A 21,232-nucleotide genomic window follows, 5' to 3' on the forward strand; every position below is an offset into this window, starting at 1 on the left:
TTCTTGGATACATCCAACTCTCCAAGATTTTTCAAGTTACCCACTTCAAGTGGTAGTGAAAAATTTTTTTATTCAAATTTTTAATGTTAGTACTTGGATTAGTACAAATGATCGGTATGCAAGCATTGCCTATAATTTTATATAAAATTTTTTATACAAATTTTGTATACATGATATTATATATTATATTATATGTAAACAGTAAACACTACACCGACAATATTATCTTTTGAACCCATAAAATCAGATTAAAATTGAAACAGTAAAATCAGATTAAAAAAAAGAAACCAAAAAAACAACTATCAAATAGACAAAACCCCCCAACAAAAATAGAAAAAGAAAAAGAAACCACATGAACAAAAACTTCGTTACTCGAATCAACTTTCAAAACCCAAGAATCAACCCACATGGCGAGATTCGAAAAGAGAAAGAAACTGAGGAACTCTGAGGGCTGACGTGGCGACCTGGCTTTAACGGAGTGTGAGGCAGCAGACGGTGGCTGCCCTTTAGAGTGCGTTTGTTACTGAGACCAGATTGTGATTGGTTAGTGAAGTCCCAACAGGAGGTGAGATGGAAACGGCGTCTTCTTCTCTTCTTCTTTGAACAAAAAGAAGAAGGAGGCGTTGGGGTGGATGGAATGGCTTAGAGGATGGTGTGCTACGTGATTCACGAGATGCTCTTTCAAAGAATCTTGGCCAGTCATTTGCAGAACCCTTGCCTTTGCCTCCTGTTAATGACTCACTTGCATTGTCACCGGTCCACCAGCGGTATTGGCCGAGAAATCGCCCGGTATAACCTTTGTTTTTATTCTTTTTTTTAGAGTTTCTTTTTTCTTTTTTTTTTTTTTTTTTGGGTAAATTTGGCTTATACTGTAAAACTTTTAAATTCTATAGGAGTGTAATTTTCCTACTTTTGTAATTGAGACGGTTTGTATTGAGTAAAATTCAGTGGAGGTCATGAAATTTATGACATTTTGTGTTAATTGAGGAGCTATTTGAGGATTTTTGGGTTAAAAAAGGTTACACTGGCCGAGAAATCGTCCGGTATAACCTTGTTTATTTTATTTACTCGTTTTGTTATAATTTATTTTTGGGTAAATTACGATTATCTTAAATATTTGAAGTTTTATGTTTGTACCCGTTCACAAATTTAAGGAGGTTTCTATTTTCTACCTTTTTGTAAGTGAGATGGTTTGTAGTTGAGTAATATTCAGAGTTTTATGATTTTTTTGAAGTTTTGTAAGAATTGAGGAGTATATGAGGATTTTCTGGTAAATTTTATTTAGATTCTTGTTTCCAGTAAATCATTTTGACATGTTTAGTTTGGATAATTGTGATTGGTGTTCAAGTTTTTTCGCCATTATTAGGATTTGAAAGAAGTTTCGGCTAATGTTGGAAATGAGATGGTTTTAAAATAGAGAAAACATTAAGGGAGATTAATGAATTTATGAAATTTTGTGAAAATGGAGGGAGTATTTGAGGATTTTGGAGGATGTTTCTGATGATATAATGATTTTACAATGATGTTTTCTGTTAGTATTTGCTAGACTGAGTAACTAATGGTTTGTTATCAGCAAACCTAGGGAAGTTTAAGAAGTTTTCTGAAAAGTGGGGGGTATTTGAAGATTTTAGGGTTTTTATGTTGATTTTAATGATTTAGAGAGGTATATGAAGTTTTACTCTTTTTGCTTAAATTAGTAATGGGCTTGTGTACTCTTAATCAACAGGCAATTGGCGGAATCAGGGGCTCATGTTGTTATGGCAGTGAGGAATGTGAGGCAGCTCAGGTTGATCCAGAAATGGCAGGAGGAATGGACTGGAAGAGGCCTCCCTCTCAATATTGAGGTATCTCCTAAATTATAACGATTGTGGCTTTATTTCTATGCCAAATTTGTTAATTTTTTTCTACAGTGCTTTAGTTGAAACATAGCACCCGAAGGCATTTCTATGTTTTTTCTTTTTGGTTCATTTTTTGACCATCCTAGAGATGCATTTTGGGAGTGCTTTTGTGGAAGTGGTCTAGAGTAAAAGTTGTTTTGATAAAAGCACCTAGAACCCCTTTTTGAAGAAATATTTATCAAAATATTCTTAAAAGCACTTGACACAGATTAAAAAATGCTTATTAGAAAAATCACATTTCAAGTATTTGTCCAGACGCCGTGCAGTTGATCCAAAAGACAGTTTTTTTTTGAGCAAACCATTACATATAGACACAAATTGCTTGTGACTTTTAAATGCACCCTTAAGGACAAAGATGGTTTGTAGATTTGTGTCCATAATGCTGGCTGTTGAATATATTCTTTTCTAGGTATTACATTGTTATTCATTTTAACATTTCATTTAAAGATAGTTGACATGATATGTCTCCTCAAGGTGATGGAGCTTGATCTACTCTCCTTGGACTCTGTTGTGAGATTTGCTGATGCATGGAATGCACGTTTAGACCTTTGCATGTTCTTATCAATAATCTGGATTTTTTCCATTGAGGTTTGTGTTTCTCAGTCATTCAATAGGGTAACTCTACTTCCTTCTTGATGTTTCCCATCTGATGCTATATGGGTTTTTATTATTTGTGTTATAGACTTTCTGGTTTGCTCTTCTATCATTATTATTCATAGTGTAGATAAGTTTGCTTTTGGCATGCTTTTTTTGGAGGTTACGCGGTATCTTTAATGTCAAAACATCTTAGGTTGTGCTTGTCTTATGAAAATGTATTATTTATCTAAAATATGTTATTTGACTCAAGAACTAAAAGTGTATGTGTGTTTCATTTATAAAATCTTTACTTTAGTAGTCAAACTATGATGTTGTGAATAAATGATACAATGATGTGATAGTTGCATTAGAAGATGGTTGAAAAATTAGCATAGATGAATTTGGAGTACATAAGCTTGATTGATATTATTGTTGTGTTAAAAGTCTTGGAGATGCATATCATGAACTTTTAAATTGGATTGATTAGTTTTTCCTTTCCTTTTAAAAATTAAATTGCTGACTACAATAGTTTTTTTCTTATCCTTTGTTTATTCATCAGAATGAAAGAGATTTTGGGGCATAGAAGGTCGGTTACATACTCTGCTTTGATATGGGCTTTTTATTCTTTTGGACTGCATCTTTGGCATTCCATATGTTTCTCTCTCGTATTTACACTTCAAAAGTTGTCTAGGTGTGTTTTGAATAACAATTTCATCTTTCTTCCTTTCTTGACGATATTATCAAATACTTCTAACTCAGTTTGATTGTCTACCAAATGCCTGGCCATCTATGTGTTGAGTCATTTAGTTCATGTTGATCTGAAATCAAAAGTTTGCTTTTGATTCCTAAAACATATTGAAGCTTCAATTTTCTTCTGTTATAATTACTGGACGAATAAATATTTTTCTGTTGAGTAATTTACATGTTATCTGTTGTTCTTCTTTATTCTTTTAATCATTTAGCTGTGATGCCATGAATGATCTACTTTTAGGGTTTTTATTGGAGAATTTCATGTAAATGAAATTGAGCACTTTAACTTGTTTTTATTTAATATTTAAAAATGAAAATAGAAGCTTCCCCACTTATAAAGAAGTTTTGGCCCAAAAATAATATCCTGATCTTAATAAAGTTTGACTATTTCTCTCTCACCCTTGCCTAGTTTGTTTCTTGTAGCCGGAATTTAACTTGATTATGATAATGACCATTATCTACTATTCCTTTTTACCTTATATCATCGGAATATTTTCCCCTCTCTTCAGTGCAGACTATTGTCTTTATTATTATTTTTCCAATTTCTTCATAATAGTGGTACTATCTTTTCCTCACAATCTCTGCTGTTGTAAAATGTTGTTGTTTTGCAAGCTTTCTAGGTATTACGAACAATTTTGGTGTTATCCTACTGGATGGATTTTTTTTTTGGGAAACCATATAAGCTATTGCAATAACAAGATGTTTTTAACTTCCAATGTGTTTTATACAACATTTAGTATCATTTACTGTTTGCTTTGACTTTGCTGTGTCCAGAACCACAAAAAGTTTCAAAAGATGGGCATGAAGAACACATGCAAGTGAATCATCTGGCTCCAGCGCTGCTTTCAGTTTTGCTTTTGCCATCCCTTATTAGAGGCTCTCCAAGTCGAATAGTTAATGTGAATTCTGTGTAAGTTACATAATTGACATTTTCTTCGTATTGTGTTTATTATTATTAACAAAAGAAAAGAAAAGAAAAAATGTTATATCCTATTTGTCCATTATATCTATCAAGCTTTAGTAATATTGGAATAACATTTAAATTAAAAAAAATATTGAGCTGGGGACATGACCATGAAATGATGATATCGGAGGGGCAGACTTAGACTTAGTATTTGATTTAGTTGCTGTATGAAAACTTGTAAATTGGGGGCAAGAAATTTTGGCATCCATTGAATGATTCAAAGAAGAATATTAAGGTTGTGCTTATCTCCTGATCGGTGGATTATTTTGCAAAAAAACGTCAGCATGTATCAACCATTTTTTCAAATAGTGCCCTTTGCTTGGCAACTAGGACTGAGCCTCAAATCTTATGTGGACAGGGCTCTTCTTCCCTTCTTTATTATCATTGGCAGAGTTATTGCCTCTGAGAGAAGTAGGAAAGTAAGTGGGATGGATTGGTAGTTATGGCCACTCTCTAGTTTTTTTTGTTTAGTGTATAGTGAGATGTCCTTTTTTTTGTTTCTGTTCTTATCTCCTCCCGCCCTCCACCACCCCAACCACCAAAAGAGAAAATGTGCCTTTTCTTTCTTCTATCTTTCTTTCTTTTTCTTTTCTTTTTATTTTTGGATACATCACATGGGGACATTGAAAAGAATTGTAAAGCTTTTGAGGTTTTAGAGAATCCTATTTTTTCTATGATGTCTGGTAGTCTAAGCAACCTTTTTATTTTTTTGTTTTTCGATTTATTGCACTGCTGTTCTATATTTTTTATATGTTAGATTTTAGAGCTTTACTTTTCAATTCTTATTGTTTGTGCTCCTTGTATCTTCCTGTGATGGATCTCCTCCTTTTGTACATTTGGATCTTTTCTAATAAGATTGGATATAACAAGAACATAAATTATATACTGTAATAAGAGTTGAAGTAAGATGTGATCTTCACATTACAAAAGATTGCCTTCTGTGTGGATGATCATTTGATTGGTTCTGTTTTTCACCTTTTCTTTCTTTTTGCAATGGATTTTAAGCTAGTTTTCTAATGTTCCCTTATCTCTTTTTCTTTCCTTGATCATGGTTTCCCTTTTCTACTTGTACATAGGTTGAGCTTCTCATTAGTTCTCATTGTTTGGCATCTGGAAAAAGAGAGAATGAATTTCTCTATGTAATGTAAATAATGCAGTAGTAGTTGATTAACCATATCGCGGGTATCCAGCTCATACTTTAATCATCTGACTGTTATCGTGTATGTCTGAAAATACTGTCCCCTCTTTTTCTTGTAATGCATTATGTTGGCTTTGTTGACCCAGAAGACATGAACGTTGTTTCTGGGAAGAGAAAATTTACAAGCTTATTGGGATACACAAGCAGCAAGCTAGCACAGGTGCGGTTAGAAATCAATATTTAATACTTTCACAAATTTGAATACCTGGAAATTAGTGTTGCTTTTACATTTTATTTCATGTATTTGGCATATCTGGCAACTTTATTGGGATGATCGGAGAAAATATCACAGCTTGTTTTCTGTTAAATGTCTGTACATAATTTACAATAATTCAGCTTATTTAATGATTACATGATAATGTTAAGTCATTATTATTATATTGTACTTAGTCATGAGTAATCATACTTTTATTTTTGATAGGAAACAAGAGATTATTAATAACTTGAAGGAGATAAGCTGTCCACAGTGTCCACCACAGAAACAAGTCCATCTATTAGGAGGGTCTGTAGCTTACAAAGACAAAATATCTTGAAAGTCTTTTGAAACAAATAGTGCCAATTCAGCTGAAAACCACTTGCCAATAGAAATTGAATAAGAGAAACCAAAAATCTTGAAAGTCTTTTGAAACAAAACCCATAGTGATGCTAAGAGCTTTTTCTGTCTTATTAAACTGATTTATTCCCATCTACTGTCTTCAAATAACCTTTTATTTTTTCACCTCTAGCTGACCATGAATAGCTAGAATCAGAAACTTCTAAGGGCTTAGGCCTTTTTTTCACATTCCAAAAACGCATAATTCACATGAGTCTGATTATTCTTGTTTATGCATTTGAACAAAGATTTGTTTTGGACTCCCTAACTAAAATAAATGTCAGTAACTGAAACTTGACGGCAGTGAATTTTGAATAATATTATAATTTCTCCAATGGGGTGCACATGTTTTTAGCAACTATTAGAAGCTTGTCCATTTAAGTTCTAGACGCTAAGGTTGCTGTAATAGTTTGTATTTTGTTTATCTAGTTTATGCTCTCTGCTTTTCCATTTTTTTTTCTTGACATCTGCTGTAGTCTGATTATCATTAGGATGTAGAAGGTCCTGAATGGCTTTCCATCACCTAGAAAAACAACAAATTTCATATCTGTATTACTTATTTTCTGCATGGTTTGGAAGGAATAGCCATCTGACAGACTTCAGATTGCTTGCAGATTTTTTTAGTATCTCCTTCAAAAGCGACTGCCTGCTGAATCTGGCATAATGTATTATGTGTGTCTCCTGGAATTGTCCACACATGTTGTAAGTCTCTTTTGCCTTCCAGTTGCCTGTTGCCTTCTTATCTTGACAAAGGAGTTGACATGAAAGCATGTTTCTCCACACGTATGTTCCTCAACATGAACTATAATTCATCTCATAATCAGGAGACTTGTTCAATTACTGCTTTGGAGAAGTTGTAGGACGATAAAATGATATAATATCCTTTTGACAGAAGAAAAAACTGTGCAATATGAGTTTTCCTTTGAAAGATTGTGGCATGCAGAACTTTTCAATTGACATTTTAAAGTTAAACTCTTGTAATTCTCTGGACATCTTACATACCTGTTATAAATATTGTGCAGCTTCTAGCATAGAGCTCAAAGTTCGAATTTAAATATCATCTGAATATTAAATGTTAATGTAACCACATTTAATATTCAGCAATGATGAATCTAATTAAGTGATTTATTTAGCCTCAGATTTCCAGTAGAATATTTGAAACTAGATTGATCTATTTAATCTTTTGGTTCTGTCTTTAATCAAATGCAGGCAAGGGATCTTCCAAAATTGTGCAAGCTGCTTATCATCTTATACCATATTTCATCTTTAGTCCGCAAGAAGGTGTTCTTTTCAAATGCTAGTGCCACTTTCTTGTTTTCTTAGTTGCATGAGTAATGAACACTTTTCTCAAGCATTATTTTTTCATCAGACATCAATGCCTTTTGACATCTTTCTCAGCTTCAAATCTATTCTAGCAATTGCATAACTAGATGAGCATATTCTTCTTCTTTTCTTGTGCCCTTTCAATACTTGATCTTGTCGATCGTCGGGAAACCCTTATCTATAAAATTTACAAGAAAACTAGCCAGCTAAATTGTGGTGGAAGAGTGTTATTATATTTCTTTAAGTAGAAAAAATATGTGAAAGGAAGTCAAAGCTAATTTGTATGATTTTCAATAAATGTAGGTTCGAGGAGCACACTTTTTTCAGCCACTGATCCTCAGATTCCAGAGTACTGTGACTTGTTGAGAGCGGATGATTGGCCTGTTTGCGCATTCATATCTCAAGATTGCCGTCCAACAAATCCTTCGAGGAAGCACACAACTTGAAACTTCTTATAAAGTGTGGAGAACATTAGAGATGATTGGCCTGCCGTCCGATGCTGTTGAGAAGCTGATAGAAGGTGAAGAAGTCAATGCAAGTAGGGACTCAACAGGAAGCTGCTCTTCCCACTAAAAGGACCAACACAAAATGCTCATCCTAAGTTTCAAATCAACCCGTTCCAGGTCTTCGTTCCAAGTGGGTACATTATTGGAATTAATAGAGCAATCCATTCTTATCATACAAACTTTTATCTAACCATGACTATGATGAGTCAAAGTTGGCATACGTTGCTCATGTGATATAATCTCTGAAAAGAGTTGGGGAGTTATGTTATGACCATAGTGGCTAATGAACTCTACTATAATAGTTTCAATATTTTGTGTGTTTATAAATTTAGAGAATGCAATGTTGGATTTGATGCTGCTCTCTCATTTATGAATCAGTGTATCATGATAAGACTCGAACATTTGTTTTCTTTGACAAGTTTAGCTTCTATCTTGTTAATGCTTTATTGACTTGCAGAGTCAATTGCATAATGTTTTAGGTAACCCATTTTCCACTTCAATGTGTATTGTGAATTATGTATTTTTTTAATGGTAAGCTGTGTAATTAATATATAAAATATTATAGAATAAAATTGGTCATTAGTCTTCGGGGCCGTTGATAATTGATGACTGGAAAATCTGTCTAGGGATGTCGGTTTTTTAGGCCCGCCTAGAATCGGCCCAGACTTGGTGTATGCAGGGTGGGTATACCTGGCTCGGGTATTAAAAAAAGTGGTTTTATTTTAGTTCAATTCATTATCTCTAAGTCTTATAATATATAAAAATTATTTTTAAATACTATTTACAAATATATATTTTAGAAAGAGATTGACTGATTGAGTGGGGCTTAATTTGTTTTTTTGTTTTTTCTTTAATTTAATTTTATTGAAGAACAAGAGAAGATAGCAAGCTAAATTGTAAAATTTGGGTTTTAATATGCGTCGATGTAGTTTTTCCAAACAATTTATTCCTATTTATCAATTATTTCACAACAAGAAGGCTATTTTTAATTTCAAATGTATTAATTACACTTTTATAATTGTGTTCTTAGTTTCATTAATAGTATATTTGAAGTATCATAGAAATTTTGTATTTATTTAAAAAAAAGAGTTTCAAATACACACAGGTCAAATATTATGGATAACAATTAAAAAGAAAAAACGAAAGCAATGAGTTTGAACTGAAAACACAGAGCATTATAAAGCAATAGACACAGAGCATAATGAAAATACAAAGTATTACACATCTATAAAACAGAGCAAATTAAATCACACCAACTTCAAAACAAGCAATCAAGACCAATGCAACATGTTTGATGAAGAAGAATTGTAATCACATTCATCTCCTCCTTAACTTAGAAATGAGTCTCTGATAGCTTTCAGATGTTGACTACATCATTCATAATATTTGGTGTTGTGGGTTGGAGATGGAATAGTGTTTTGCACCAAATTTTGCACCAATTTGGTGCAATTTTGCACCAAATTGGTGCAATGGGTTGGAGATGGTCTAAGGCATACAAAGATGGAGAAAAGCTTTGTTTATAGCGAAAAATAATGAAGCTCAAATCTATGCCAAGCTCTCATCTGCCCAACCTCTCCTTTCATGAAGAGATATATGTGCCCATTTATACTTTTGAGGTCAATGTAATGAGTGCTTTTGCAAGTTGCCTTGACACATGGAGAGTTCTCATTCATCCGAATCCTTTATTTTGATAAAGGTGGGACAACTGTTATACAATATTTTTGAGGCGGTTTGGGTTTGACAGCTAATACATTTTGTCTTTTAGCTAGAGCTGACATCGGTGTGACTTTTTAGGCACAACAGATAAAAATGGTTTCAGCCGGACTGTTCTTGCATCGAGTTGAAACTTCTTACACTAAGATTGGAAACCTTGTTAACTTAACCCATTTAAGATTGGAAGAAAACTTCTTAGCTGGTAGTATTCCTGAAGTTATTGGGAGGCTCTAGAATCCTGAAGGATTGCATTTGAATGCCAACAAGTTTTCAGGTTCAAATTTCCTTCTCCATTGGTAATCTGACTACATTAACAAAGCTTTTTATGGGAGATATAAATTTGAGGGAGGCATTCCTCCAAGTCTTGGAGATTGCCAAAAATTGCAAGTACCAAATTTATCTAGTAATAATCTGAATGGTTCCATACCCAAAGAAGTTATCGGTCTTTCTTCCCTTTCAATTTATTTGGACTTGTCTAATAATCTTTTAACTGATTCACTACCAATTGAAGTGGGTAACTTGAAAAATCTTCTTGAGTTGGATATGTTGAATAACAAATTATTCTGAGAAATTCCTAGAAGCCTTGATAGTTGTACTAGTTTGGAGAGTTGTATTTGAAGGGACAATTCCTCAATCTTTGGAAAGTTTAAGAGGTTTAGACAAAATAGATCTTTCTCAAAACTATTTGCCTGGTCTTATTCTTAAAATTTTAGCAAATTTTTATCTCTCAAGTATCTCACTATTTAATGTGATAAATGTGATGGTTAACCACTACTATGTGGCCTGATGCTAAAAAAGCAAAGGAGGATCTAAGTTTATATGGTCTCCTGAATTCGAATCTCCTCGGCTGCTAATAGGGATAGTCATTGGAGCTTTTATCTGGTCGATAGTTCCAGGGTCTCGAGAAAATAGTTGAGGTTCGTGCAAGCTGACCCAGACACCCTCAGTCATTAAAAAAATAAAATGTGATGGTGAAGTACCCAAAGAAGGATATTTGCAAGCCCAAGAGCCAATATTTCACTTGTAAAAAATGATAAGCTTTGTAGGGGTATCTCACAACTACTTTTACCAGCATGCTCTAGAAAGAGTAATGTTAGGTTCACAACCCTCGACGTGACGGCTCATCATTAGTTAACTCACAAAAATAACAGGCAGGACTCATACAAGTCGGTAGGACCTATTTTACTAACTGATCAATAATGAACTACCATGTTAAAAATTGTGAGATTAAATTATGGATGTAATATTACTCCACTAAAAAAAGCATCCTAGCTACAAAGTAGAAGTTATTCTTCCATCAAGTTCTTTTGTTTTATATTACATGATGAAATCTTCAAGGAAAGGTTCCACCTTATCTTCAATCTTGGTGATGATATGACAACGCATGTTGATGCTGGTAACTTCGGATTGGTAAAGTTCCTTTTCGAGGCATCTGATAACAACTTCCAAAATCAAATAATGTCAGCTCGTTTTCTAGGTATTAATTCTTTTTAAAATCATTCTTGAATTAGTTCAAGAATACCATTTCTCCTACTGAGACTCTTAATAAAAATTTTAAAAAATAATTACATTCGTTTATCTAAATAACCTTATTTTAATGTTTGGGCGCTCCACCCCTATGATTTATTGCACTTAGTTTCAATGTTGATATCCTAGTGACCAATTTTACAAATTGTTGGGTACGTGATGGTCATGTTTCCAAGCTCCAAGACACTGTATATGATATATTGTTGTTTTTTTAGTGCAAGTGCTATTTTACACTCACCCGAATGCTTTGCAAATTGCAATGCAATATACAGTATATAACAATATAATATTTATTAATTTTTTTTTTAATTGGACTAGTTTAAGTGCATTTCAACTAATCCTACTAAGTGAATGACCAGACAAATCTTCTTAGTGACTACTCTTATTAATACATAAGAGACTCGAATTGAGAAACTCATGTTGATTGTTTTACCCATTTAGTGTCAGGCCATCTAGTGATAATTAATATTTATTGATTTACACGCACTGTTTTGATGCAAAATATTCTAATAAAATGATTGGACATTATTTTTAACTTGTTATTTAATTATATATATATATATTTATTTATATTATCATTTTCAATAATACTATGTGCACTAATTATTTTGTGCTAATCCAAGTATTAACATTAAAAATTTAAATTTTTTATTTCAAATTTTTAATGTTAGTACTTGGATTAGTACAAATGATCGGTATGCATATAGCATTGCCTATAATTTTATATAAAAGTTTTTTATACAAATTTTGTATTCATGGTATTATATAATATATATTATATGTAAACAGTAAACACTACACGACAATATTATCTTTTGAACCCATAAAATCAGATTAAAATTAGAAACAGTAAAATTAAATTTAAAAAAAGAAAACCAAAAAACAACTATCAGATAAGACAAAACCCCCCAACAAAAATAGAAAAAGAAAAAGAAACCACATGAACAAAAACTTCCGTCACTCGAATCAACTTTCAAAACCCAAGAATCAACCCACATGGGCGAGATTCGAAGAAGAGAAAGAAACTGAGGAACTCTGAGGGCTGACGTGGCGACGGCTGGCTTTAACGGAGTGTGAGGCAGCAGACGGTGGCTGCCCTTTAGAGTGCGTTTGTTACTGAGACCAGATTGTGATTGGTTAAGTGAAGTCCCAACAGAGAGGTGAGATGGAAACGGCGTCTTCTTCTTCTTCTTCTTTGAACAAGAAGAAGAAGGAGGCGTTGGGGGTGGATGGAATGGCTTAGAGGATGGTGCTACGTGATTCACGAGATGCTCTTTCAAAGAATCTTGGCCAGTCATTTGCAGAACCCCTTGCCTTTGCCTCCTGTTAATGATCTCACTTGCATTGTCACCGGATCCACCAGCGGTATTGGCCGAGAAATCGCCCGGTATAACCTTTGTTTTTATTCTTTTTTTTTAGAGTTTCTTTTTTTCTTTTTTTTTTTTTTTTTGGGTAAATTTGGCTTATACTGTAAAACTTTTAAATTCTATAGGAGGGTGTAATTTTCTACCTATTTTGTAATTGAGACGGTTTGTAGTTGAGTAAAATTCAGTGGAGGTCAGTGAAATTTATGACATTTTGTGTTAATTGAGGAGCTATTTGAGGATTTTTGGGTTAAAAAAGGTTACACTGGCCGAGAAATCGTCCGGTATAACCTTGTTTATTTTATTTACTCGTTTTGTTATAATTTATTTTTTGGGTAAATTACGATTATACTTTAAATATTTGAAGTTTTATGTTTTGTACCCGTTACAAAATTTAAGGAGGTTTCTATTTTCTACCTTTTTGTAAGTGAGATGGTTTGTAGTTGAGTAATATTCAGGGGAGTTTTATGAAATTTTTTGAAGTTTTGTAAGAATTGAGGAGGTATATGAGGATTTTCTGGTAAATTTTATTTAGATTCTTGAATTTCAAGTAAATACATTTTGACATGTTTAGTTTGGATAATTTGTGATTGGAGTTCAAGTTTTTTCGCCATTATTAGGATTTGAAAGAAGTTTCGGCTAATGTTGGAAATGAGATGGTTTTAAAATAGAGAAAACATTAAGGGAGATTAATGAAATTTATGAAATTTTGTGAAAATGGAAGGAGTATTTGAGGATTTTGGAGGATGTTTCTGATGATATTAATGATTTTATCAATGATGTTTTCTGTTAGTATTTGCTAGACTGAGTAACTAATGGTTTGTTATCAGAGCAAACCTAGGGATGTTTAATGAAGTTTTCTGAAAAGTGGGGGGAGTATTTGAAGATTTTAGGGGTTTTTATGTTGATTTTAAAGATTTTAGAGAGGTATATGAAGTTTTACTATTTTTGCTTAAATTAGTAATGGGCTTGTGTACTCTTAATCAACAGGCAATTGGCGGAATCAGGGGCTCATGTTGTTATGGCAGTGAGGAATGTGAAGGCAGCTCAGGAGTTGATCCAGAAATGGCAGGAGGAATGGACTGGAAGAGGCCTCCCTCTCAATATTGAGGTATCTCCTAAATTATAATGATTGTGGCTTTATTTCTATGCCAAATTTGTTAATTTTTTTCTACAAGTGTCTTTAGTTGAAACATAGCACCCGAAGGCATTCCTATGTTTTTCTTTTTTGGTTCGTTTTTTGACCATCCTAGAGATGCATTTTGGGAGTGCTTTTGTGGAAGTGGTCTAGAGTAAAAGTTGTTTTGATAAAAGCACCTAGAACCCCTTTTTGAAGAAATATTTATCAAAATATTGCTTAAAAGCACTTGACACAGATAAAAAAATGCTTATTAGAAAAATCACATTTCAAGTATTTATCCAAGACGCCGTGCAGTTGATCCAAAAGACAGTTTGTTTGTTTGAGCAAACCGTTACATATAGACACAAATTGCTTGTGACTTTTAAATGCACCCTTAAGGACAAATAGATGGTTTGTAGATTTGTGTCCATGATGCTGGCTGTTGAATATATTCTTTTCTAGGTATTACATTGTCATTCATTTTAACATTTCATTTAAAGATAGTTGACATGATATATGTCTCCTCAAGGTGATGGAGCTTGATCTACTCTCCTTGGACTCTGTTGTGAGATTTGCTGATGCATGGAATGCACGTTTAGGACCTTTGCATGTTCTTATCAATAATGCTGGAATTTTTTCCATTGGAGGTTTGTGTTTCTCAGTCATTCAATAGGTGTAACTCTACTTCCTTCTTGATGTTTCCCATCTTGATGCTATATGGGTTTTTATTATATTGTGTTATAGACTTTCTGGTTTGCTCTTCTATCATTATTATTCATAGTGTAGTAATAAGTTCGCTTTTGGCATGCTTTTATTTGGAGGTTAAGCGGTATCTTTAATGTCAAAACATCTTAGGTTGTGCTTGTCTTATGAAAATGTATTATTTATCTAAAATATGTTATTTGACTGCCAAGAACTAAAAGTGTAATGTGTTGTTTCATTTATAAAATCTTTACTTTAGTAGTCAAACTATGATGTTGTGAATAAATGATACAATGATGTGATAGTTGCATTAGAAGATTGGTTGAAAAATTTAGCATAGATGAAATTTGGAGTACTATAAGCTTGATTGATATTATTGTTGTGTTAAAAGTCTTGGAGATGCATATCATGAACTTTTAAATTGGATTGATTAGTTTTTCCTTTCCTTTTAAAAATTAAACTTGCTGACTACAATAGTTTTTTTCCTATCCTTTGTTTATTCATCAGAATGAAAGAGAATTTTGGGGCATAGAAGGTCGGTTACATACTCTGCTTTGATATGGGCATTTTATTCTTTTGGACTGCATTCTTTGGCATTCCATATGTTTCTCGCTCTGATTTACACTTCAAAAGTTTGTCTAGGTGTGTTTTGAATAACAAATTTCTATCTTTCTTCCTTTCTTGACGATATTATCAAATACTTCTAACTCAGTTTGATTGTCTACCAAATGCCTGGCCATCTATGTGTTGAGTCATTTAGTTCATGTTGATCTTAAATCAAAAGTTTGCTTTTGATTCCTAAAACATATTGAAGCTTCAATTTTCTTCTTGTTATAATTTACATGGACGAATAAATATTTTTCTGTTGATGTAATTTTACATGTTATCTGTGTTACTTCTTTTATTCTTTTAATCATTTAGGCTGTGATGCCATGAATGATCTACTTTTACGGTTTTTATTGGAGAAATTTCATGTAAAATGAAATTGAGCACTTTAACTTGTTTTTATTTAATATTTAAAAATGAAAATAGAAGCTTCCCCACTTATAAAGAAGTTTTGGCCCTAAAATAATATCCTGATCTTAATAAAGTTTGACTATTTCTCTCTCACCCTTGCCTAGTATTGTTTCTTGTAGCCGGAATTTAACTTGATTATATGATAATGACCATTATCTACATATTCCCTTTTATCCTTATATCATCAGAATATTTTCCCCTCTCTTCAGTGCAGACTTATTGTCTATTTATTATTATTTTTCCAATTTCTTCATAATAGTGGTACTATCTTTTCCTCACAATCTCTGCTGTTGTAAAATGTTGTTGTTTTGCAAGCTTTCTAGGTATTACGAACAATTTAGGTGTTAGGTGTTATCCTACTGGATGGATTTTTATTTTTTTGGAAACCATATAAGCTATTGCAATAACAAGATGTTTTTAACTTCCAATTGTGTTTATATACAACATTTAGTATCATTTACTGTTTGCTTTGACTTTGCTGTGTCCAGAACCACAAAAAGTTTCAAAAGATGGGCATGAAGAACACATGCAAGTGAATCATCTGGCTCCAGCGCTGCTTTCAGTTATGCTTTTGCCATCCCTTATTAGAGGCTCTCCAAGTCGAATAGTTAATGTGAATTCTGTTGTAAGTTACATAATTGACATTTTCTTCGTATTGTGTTTATTATTATTAAACAAAAGAAAAGAAAAGAAAAAAATGTTATATTCCTATTTGTCCATTATATCTATCAAGCTTTAGTAATATTGGGAATAACATTTAAAATTAAAAAAAAATATTGAGCTGGGGACATGACCATGAAATGATGATATCTGGAGGGGCAGACTTAGACTTAGTATTTGATTTAGTTGCTGTATGAAAACTTGTAAATTGGGGGCAAGAAATTTTGGCATGCCATTGATATGATTCAAAGAAGAATATTAAGGGTGTGCTTATCTCCTGATCGGTGGATTATTTTGCAAAAAACAGTCAGCATGTATCAACCATTTTTTCAAATAGTGCCCTTTTGCTTGGCAACTAGGACTGAGCCTCAAATCTTATGTGGACAGGGCTCTTCTTCCGCTTATCTTTAATCATTGGCAGAGTTATTGCCTCTGAGAGAAGTAGGAAAGTAAGTGGGATGGGATTGTGTAGTTATGGCCACTCTCTAGGTTTATTTGTTTGAGTGTATAGTGAGATGTCCTTTTTTTTGTTTCTGTTCTTATCTCCTCCCGCCCTCCACCACCCCAACCACCAAAAGAGAAAATGTGCCTTTTCTTTCTTCTATCTTTCTTTCTTTTTCTTTTTCTTTTTATTTTTGGATACATCACAATGGGGACATTGAAAAGAATTGTAAAGCTTTTGAGGTTTTAGAGAATCCTATTTTTTCTATGATGTCTGGTAGTCTAAGCAACCTTTTTATTTTTTGTTTTTCGATTTTATTGCACTGCTGTTCTATAATTTGTTTATATGTTAGATTTTAGAGCTTTACTTTTCAATTCTTATTGTTTGTGCTCTCTTGTATCTTCCTGTGATGGATGCTCCTCCTTTTGTACATTTTGGATCTTTTCTAATAAGATTGGATATAACAAGAACATAAATTATATACTGTAATAAGAGTTGAAGTAAGAGTGTGGATCTTCACATTACAAAAGATTGCCTTCTGTGTGGATGATCATTTGATTGGTTCCTGGTTTTCACCTTTTCTTTCTTTTTTGCAATGGATTTTAAGCTAGTTTTCTAATGTTCCCTTATCTCTTTTTCTTTCCTTGATCATGGTTTCCCTTTTCTACTTGTACATAGGTTGAGCTTCTCATTAGTTCTCATTGTTATTGGCATCTGGAAAAAGAGAGAATGAATTTCTCTATGTAATGTAAATAATGCAGTAGTAGTTGATTAACCATATCGCGGGTATCCAGCTCATACTTTAATCATCTGACTGTTATCGTGTATGTCTGAAAATACTGTCCCCTCTTTTTGTTGTAGATGCATTATGTTGGCTTTGTTGACCCAGAAGACATGAATGTTGTTTCTGGGAAGAGAAAATTTACAAGCTTATTGGGATACACAAGCAGCAAGCTAGCACAGGTGCGGTTAGAAATCAATATTTAATACTTTCACAAATTTGAATACCTGGAAATTAGTGTTGCTTTTACATTTTATTTCATGTATTTGGCATATCTGGCAACTTTATTGGGATGATCGGAGAAAATATCACAGCTTGTTTTCTGTTAAATGTCTGTACATAATTTACTAAATAATTCAGCTTATTTAATGATTACATGATAATGTTAAAGTCATTATTATTATATTGTACTTAGTCATTGAGTAATCATACATTTATTTTTGGATAGGAAACAAAGAGATTATTAATAACTTGAAGGAGATAAGCTGTCCACCAGTGTCCACCACAGAAAACAAGTCCATCTATTAGGAGGGTCTGTAGCTTTACAAAGACAAAATATCTTGAAAGTCTTTTGAAACAAATAGTGCCAGATTCAGCTGAAAACCACTTGCCAATAGAAATTGAATTAAGAGAAACCAAAAATCTTGAAAGTCTTTTGAAACAAAACCCATAGTGATGCTAAGAGCTTTTTCTGTCTTATTAATACTGATTTATTCCCATCTACTGTCTTCAAATAACCTTTTATTTTTTTCACCTCTAGCTGACCATGAAATAGCTAGAATCAGAAACTTTCTAAGGGCTTAGGCCTTTTTTTCACATTCCAAAAACAGCATAATTCACATGAGTCTGATTATTCTTGTTTATAGCATTTGAACAAAGATTTGTTTTGGACTCCCTAACTTAAATAAATGTCAGTAACTGAAACTTGACGGCAGTGAATTTTGAATAATATTATAATTTCTCCAATGGTGTGCACATGTTTTTAGCAACTATTAGAAGCTTGTCCATTTAAGTTCTAGACGCTAAGGTTGCTGTAATAGTTTGTATTTTGTTTATCTAGTTTATGCTCTCTGCTTTTCCATTTTTTTTTCTTGACATCTGCTGTAGTCTGATTTAATCAATTAGGATGTAGAAGGTCCTGAATGGCTTTCCAATCACCTAGAAAAACAACAAATTTCATATCTTGTATTACTTATTTTCTGCATTGTTTGGAAGGAATAGCCTCTGACAGACTTCAGATTCTTTGCAGATATTTTTAGTATCTCCTTCAAAAGCGACGCCTGCTGAATCTGGCATAAATGTATTATGTGTGTCTCCTGGAATTGTCCACACGAATGTTGTAAGTTCTTGTTGCCTTCCAGTTGCCTGTTGCCTTCTTATCTTGACAAGGGATGTTGACATGAAAGCATGTTCTCACACGTATGTTCTCAACATGAACTATAATTCATCTCATAATCAGGAGACTTGTTCAATTACTGCTTTGGAGAAGTTGTAGGACGATAAAATGATATAATATCCTTTTGACAGAAGAAAAAACTGTGCAATATGAGTTTTCCTTTAAGATTGTGGCATGCAGAACTTTTCAATTGACATTTTAAGTTAAACTCTTGTAATTCTCTGGACATCTTACATTCCTGTTATAAATATTGTGCAGCTTCTAGCATAGAGCTCAAAGTTCGAATTTAAAATATCATCTGAATATTAAATGTTAATGTAACCACATTTAATTTCAGCAATGATGAGATCTAATTAGTGATTTATTTAGACTCAGATTTCCAGTAGAAATATTTTGAAACTAGATGATCTATTTTAATCTTTTGGTTCTGTCTTTAATCAAATGCAGGCAAGGGATCTTTCCAAAATTGTGCAAGCTGCTTATCATCTTATACCATATTTCATCTTTAGTCCGCAAGAAGGTGAGTCTTTTCAAATGCTAGTGCCACTTCTTGTTTTCTTAGTTGCATGAGTAATGAAACAACTTTTCTCAAGCATTATTTTTTCATCAGACATCAATGCCTTTTGACATCTTTCTCAGCTTCAAATCTATTCTAGCAATTGCATTAACTAGATGAGCATATTCTTCTTCTCTTTTCTGTGCCCTTTCAATACTGATCTTGTCGATCGTCGGGAAACCCTTATCTATAAAATTTACAAGAAAACTAGCCAGCTAAATTGTGGTGGAAGAGTGGTTTATTATTTCTTTAAGTAGAAAAAATATGTGAAAGGAAGTACAAGCTAAATTTGGTATGATTTTCAATAAATGTAGGTTCGAGGAGCACACTTTTTTCAGCCACTGATCCTCAGATTCCAAGTACTGTGACTTGTTGAGAGCGGATGATTGGCCTGTTTGCGCATTCATATCTCAAGATTGCCGTCCAACAAATCCTTCCGAGGAAGCACACAACGTTGAAACTTCTTATAAAGTGTGGGAGAAGACATTAGAGATGATTGGCCTGCCGTCCGATGCTGTTGAGAAGCTGATAGAAGGTGAAGAAGTCAAATGCAAGTATGGGACTCAACAGGAAGCTGCTCTTCCCACTAAAAGACCAACACAAAATGCTCATCCTAAGTTTCAAATCAACCCGTTCCAGGTCTTCGTTCCAAGTGGGTACATTATTGGAATTAATAGAGCAATCCATTCTTTATCATACAAACTTTATCTTAACCAATGACTATGATGAGTCAAGTTGGCATACGTTTCTCATGTGATATAGATCTCTGAAAAGAGTTGGGGAGTTATGTTATGACCATAGTGGCTAATGATACTCATACTTATAATAGTTTCAATATTTTGTGTGTTATAAATTTAGAGAATGCAATGTTGGATTTGATGCATTGCTCTACTCATTTATGAATCAGTGTATCATGATAAGACTCGAACATTTGTTTTCTTTGACAAAGTTTAGCTTCTATTCTTGTTAATGCTTTATTGACTTCAGAGTCAATTGCATAATGTTTTAGGTAACCCTTTTCCACTTCAATGTGTATTTGAATTATGTATTTTTTTAATGGTAAGCTGTGTAATTAATTATATAAAATATTATAATAAAATTGGTCAATTAGTCTTCGGGGCCGTTGATAATTGATGACTGGAAAATCTGTCAGAGGATGTTTTTAGGCCCGCCTAGAATCGGCCCAGACTTGGTGTATGCAGGGTGGGTATTACCTGGCTCGGGTATTAAAAAAGTGGTTTTATTTAGTTCAATTCATTATCTTCTAAGTCTTAATAATATATAAAATTATTTTTAAAATACTATTTACAATATAATATTTAGAAAGAGATTGACTGATGAGTGGCTTAATTTGTTTTTTTGTTTTTTCTTTATTTAATTTTTATTGAAGAACAAGAGAAGATAGCGCTAATTGTAAAATTTTGGGTTTTAATATGCGTCGATGTAGTTTTTCCAAACAATTTATTCCTATTTATCAATTGATTTCACAACAAGAAGGCTATTTTTATTTCAAATGTATTAATTACACTTTTATAATTGTGTTCTTAGTTTCTTAATTAGTATATTTGAAGTATCATAGAATTTTGTATTTATTTAAAAAAAGAGTTTCAAATACACACGTCAAATATTATGGATAACAGAAATTAAAAAAGAAAAAAACGAAGCAATGAAGTTTGAACATGAAAACACAGAGCATTATAAAGCAATAGAAACAAGCATATGAAAATACAAAGTATTACACATCTATAAAACAGAGCAAATTAAATCACCCACTTCAAAACACAATCCAAGAACAATGCAACATGTTTGGATGAAGAGAATTGTAATCATTCATCTCCTCCTTAGACTTAGAAATGAGTCTCTGATAGCTTTCAGATGTTGACTACATCTTCATTGTCATTCGCTCTCTTGGAGATGTTGTGAACACGAGTCCATCCTCAGCACTAGAACCAGGAATTCTTCCATTTTCTTTTATTATTCCTTTGAGTTTCAAGTTTCTCATCATGGTTTCTTCAACTCCATCATCTTCATTTCTTCTTCAAAGAGTAGTGATGGGTCAACAATGTCCATAACATGGTTTGGAAAAGCCTGAATCAAAGTTAAATGTTCAAGTCATCTTTAAACATTTCATCTGTAGGTTCTTTTAC

At 32.9% G+C, this 21,232-nt stretch overlaps 1 protein-coding gene and 1 pseudogene across 1 annotated transcript; both read left to right on the forward strand.

Annotated features, from left to right (window-relative positions):
• The first annotated feature begins 107 nt into the window (after window positions 1-107).
• On the forward strand, window positions 108-7,874 carry LOC116109432 (annotated as a pseudogene).
• A 4,058-nt stretch (window positions 7,875-11,932) lies between these two features.
• On the forward strand, window positions 11,933-19,805 carry LOC116109433 (dehydrogenase/reductase SDR family member FEY-like). Its single transcript, XM_031395644.1, is given in 10 exon segments — window positions 11,933-12,269; window positions 12,271-12,434; window positions 13,402-13,522; window positions 14,061-14,178; window positions 15,739-15,875; window positions 17,214-17,315; window positions 18,383-18,472; window positions 18,977-19,049; window positions 19,400-19,441; window positions 19,444-19,805. Coding segments are annotated over 10 exon segments (1,266 nt in total). The 5' UTR covers window positions 11,933-12,212.
• The last annotated feature ends 1,427 nt before the right edge of the window (window positions 19,806-21,232 follow it).

The sequence above is a fragment of the Pistacia vera genome, unplaced genomic scaffold (assembly GCF_008641045.1).
Source record: "Pistacia vera cultivar Batoury unplaced genomic scaffold, PisVer_v2 Contig58, whole genome shotgun sequence".
In the NCBI taxonomy this organism is placed as follows: Eukaryota; Viridiplantae; Streptophyta; class Magnoliopsida; order Sapindales; family Anacardiaceae; genus Pistacia; species Pistacia vera.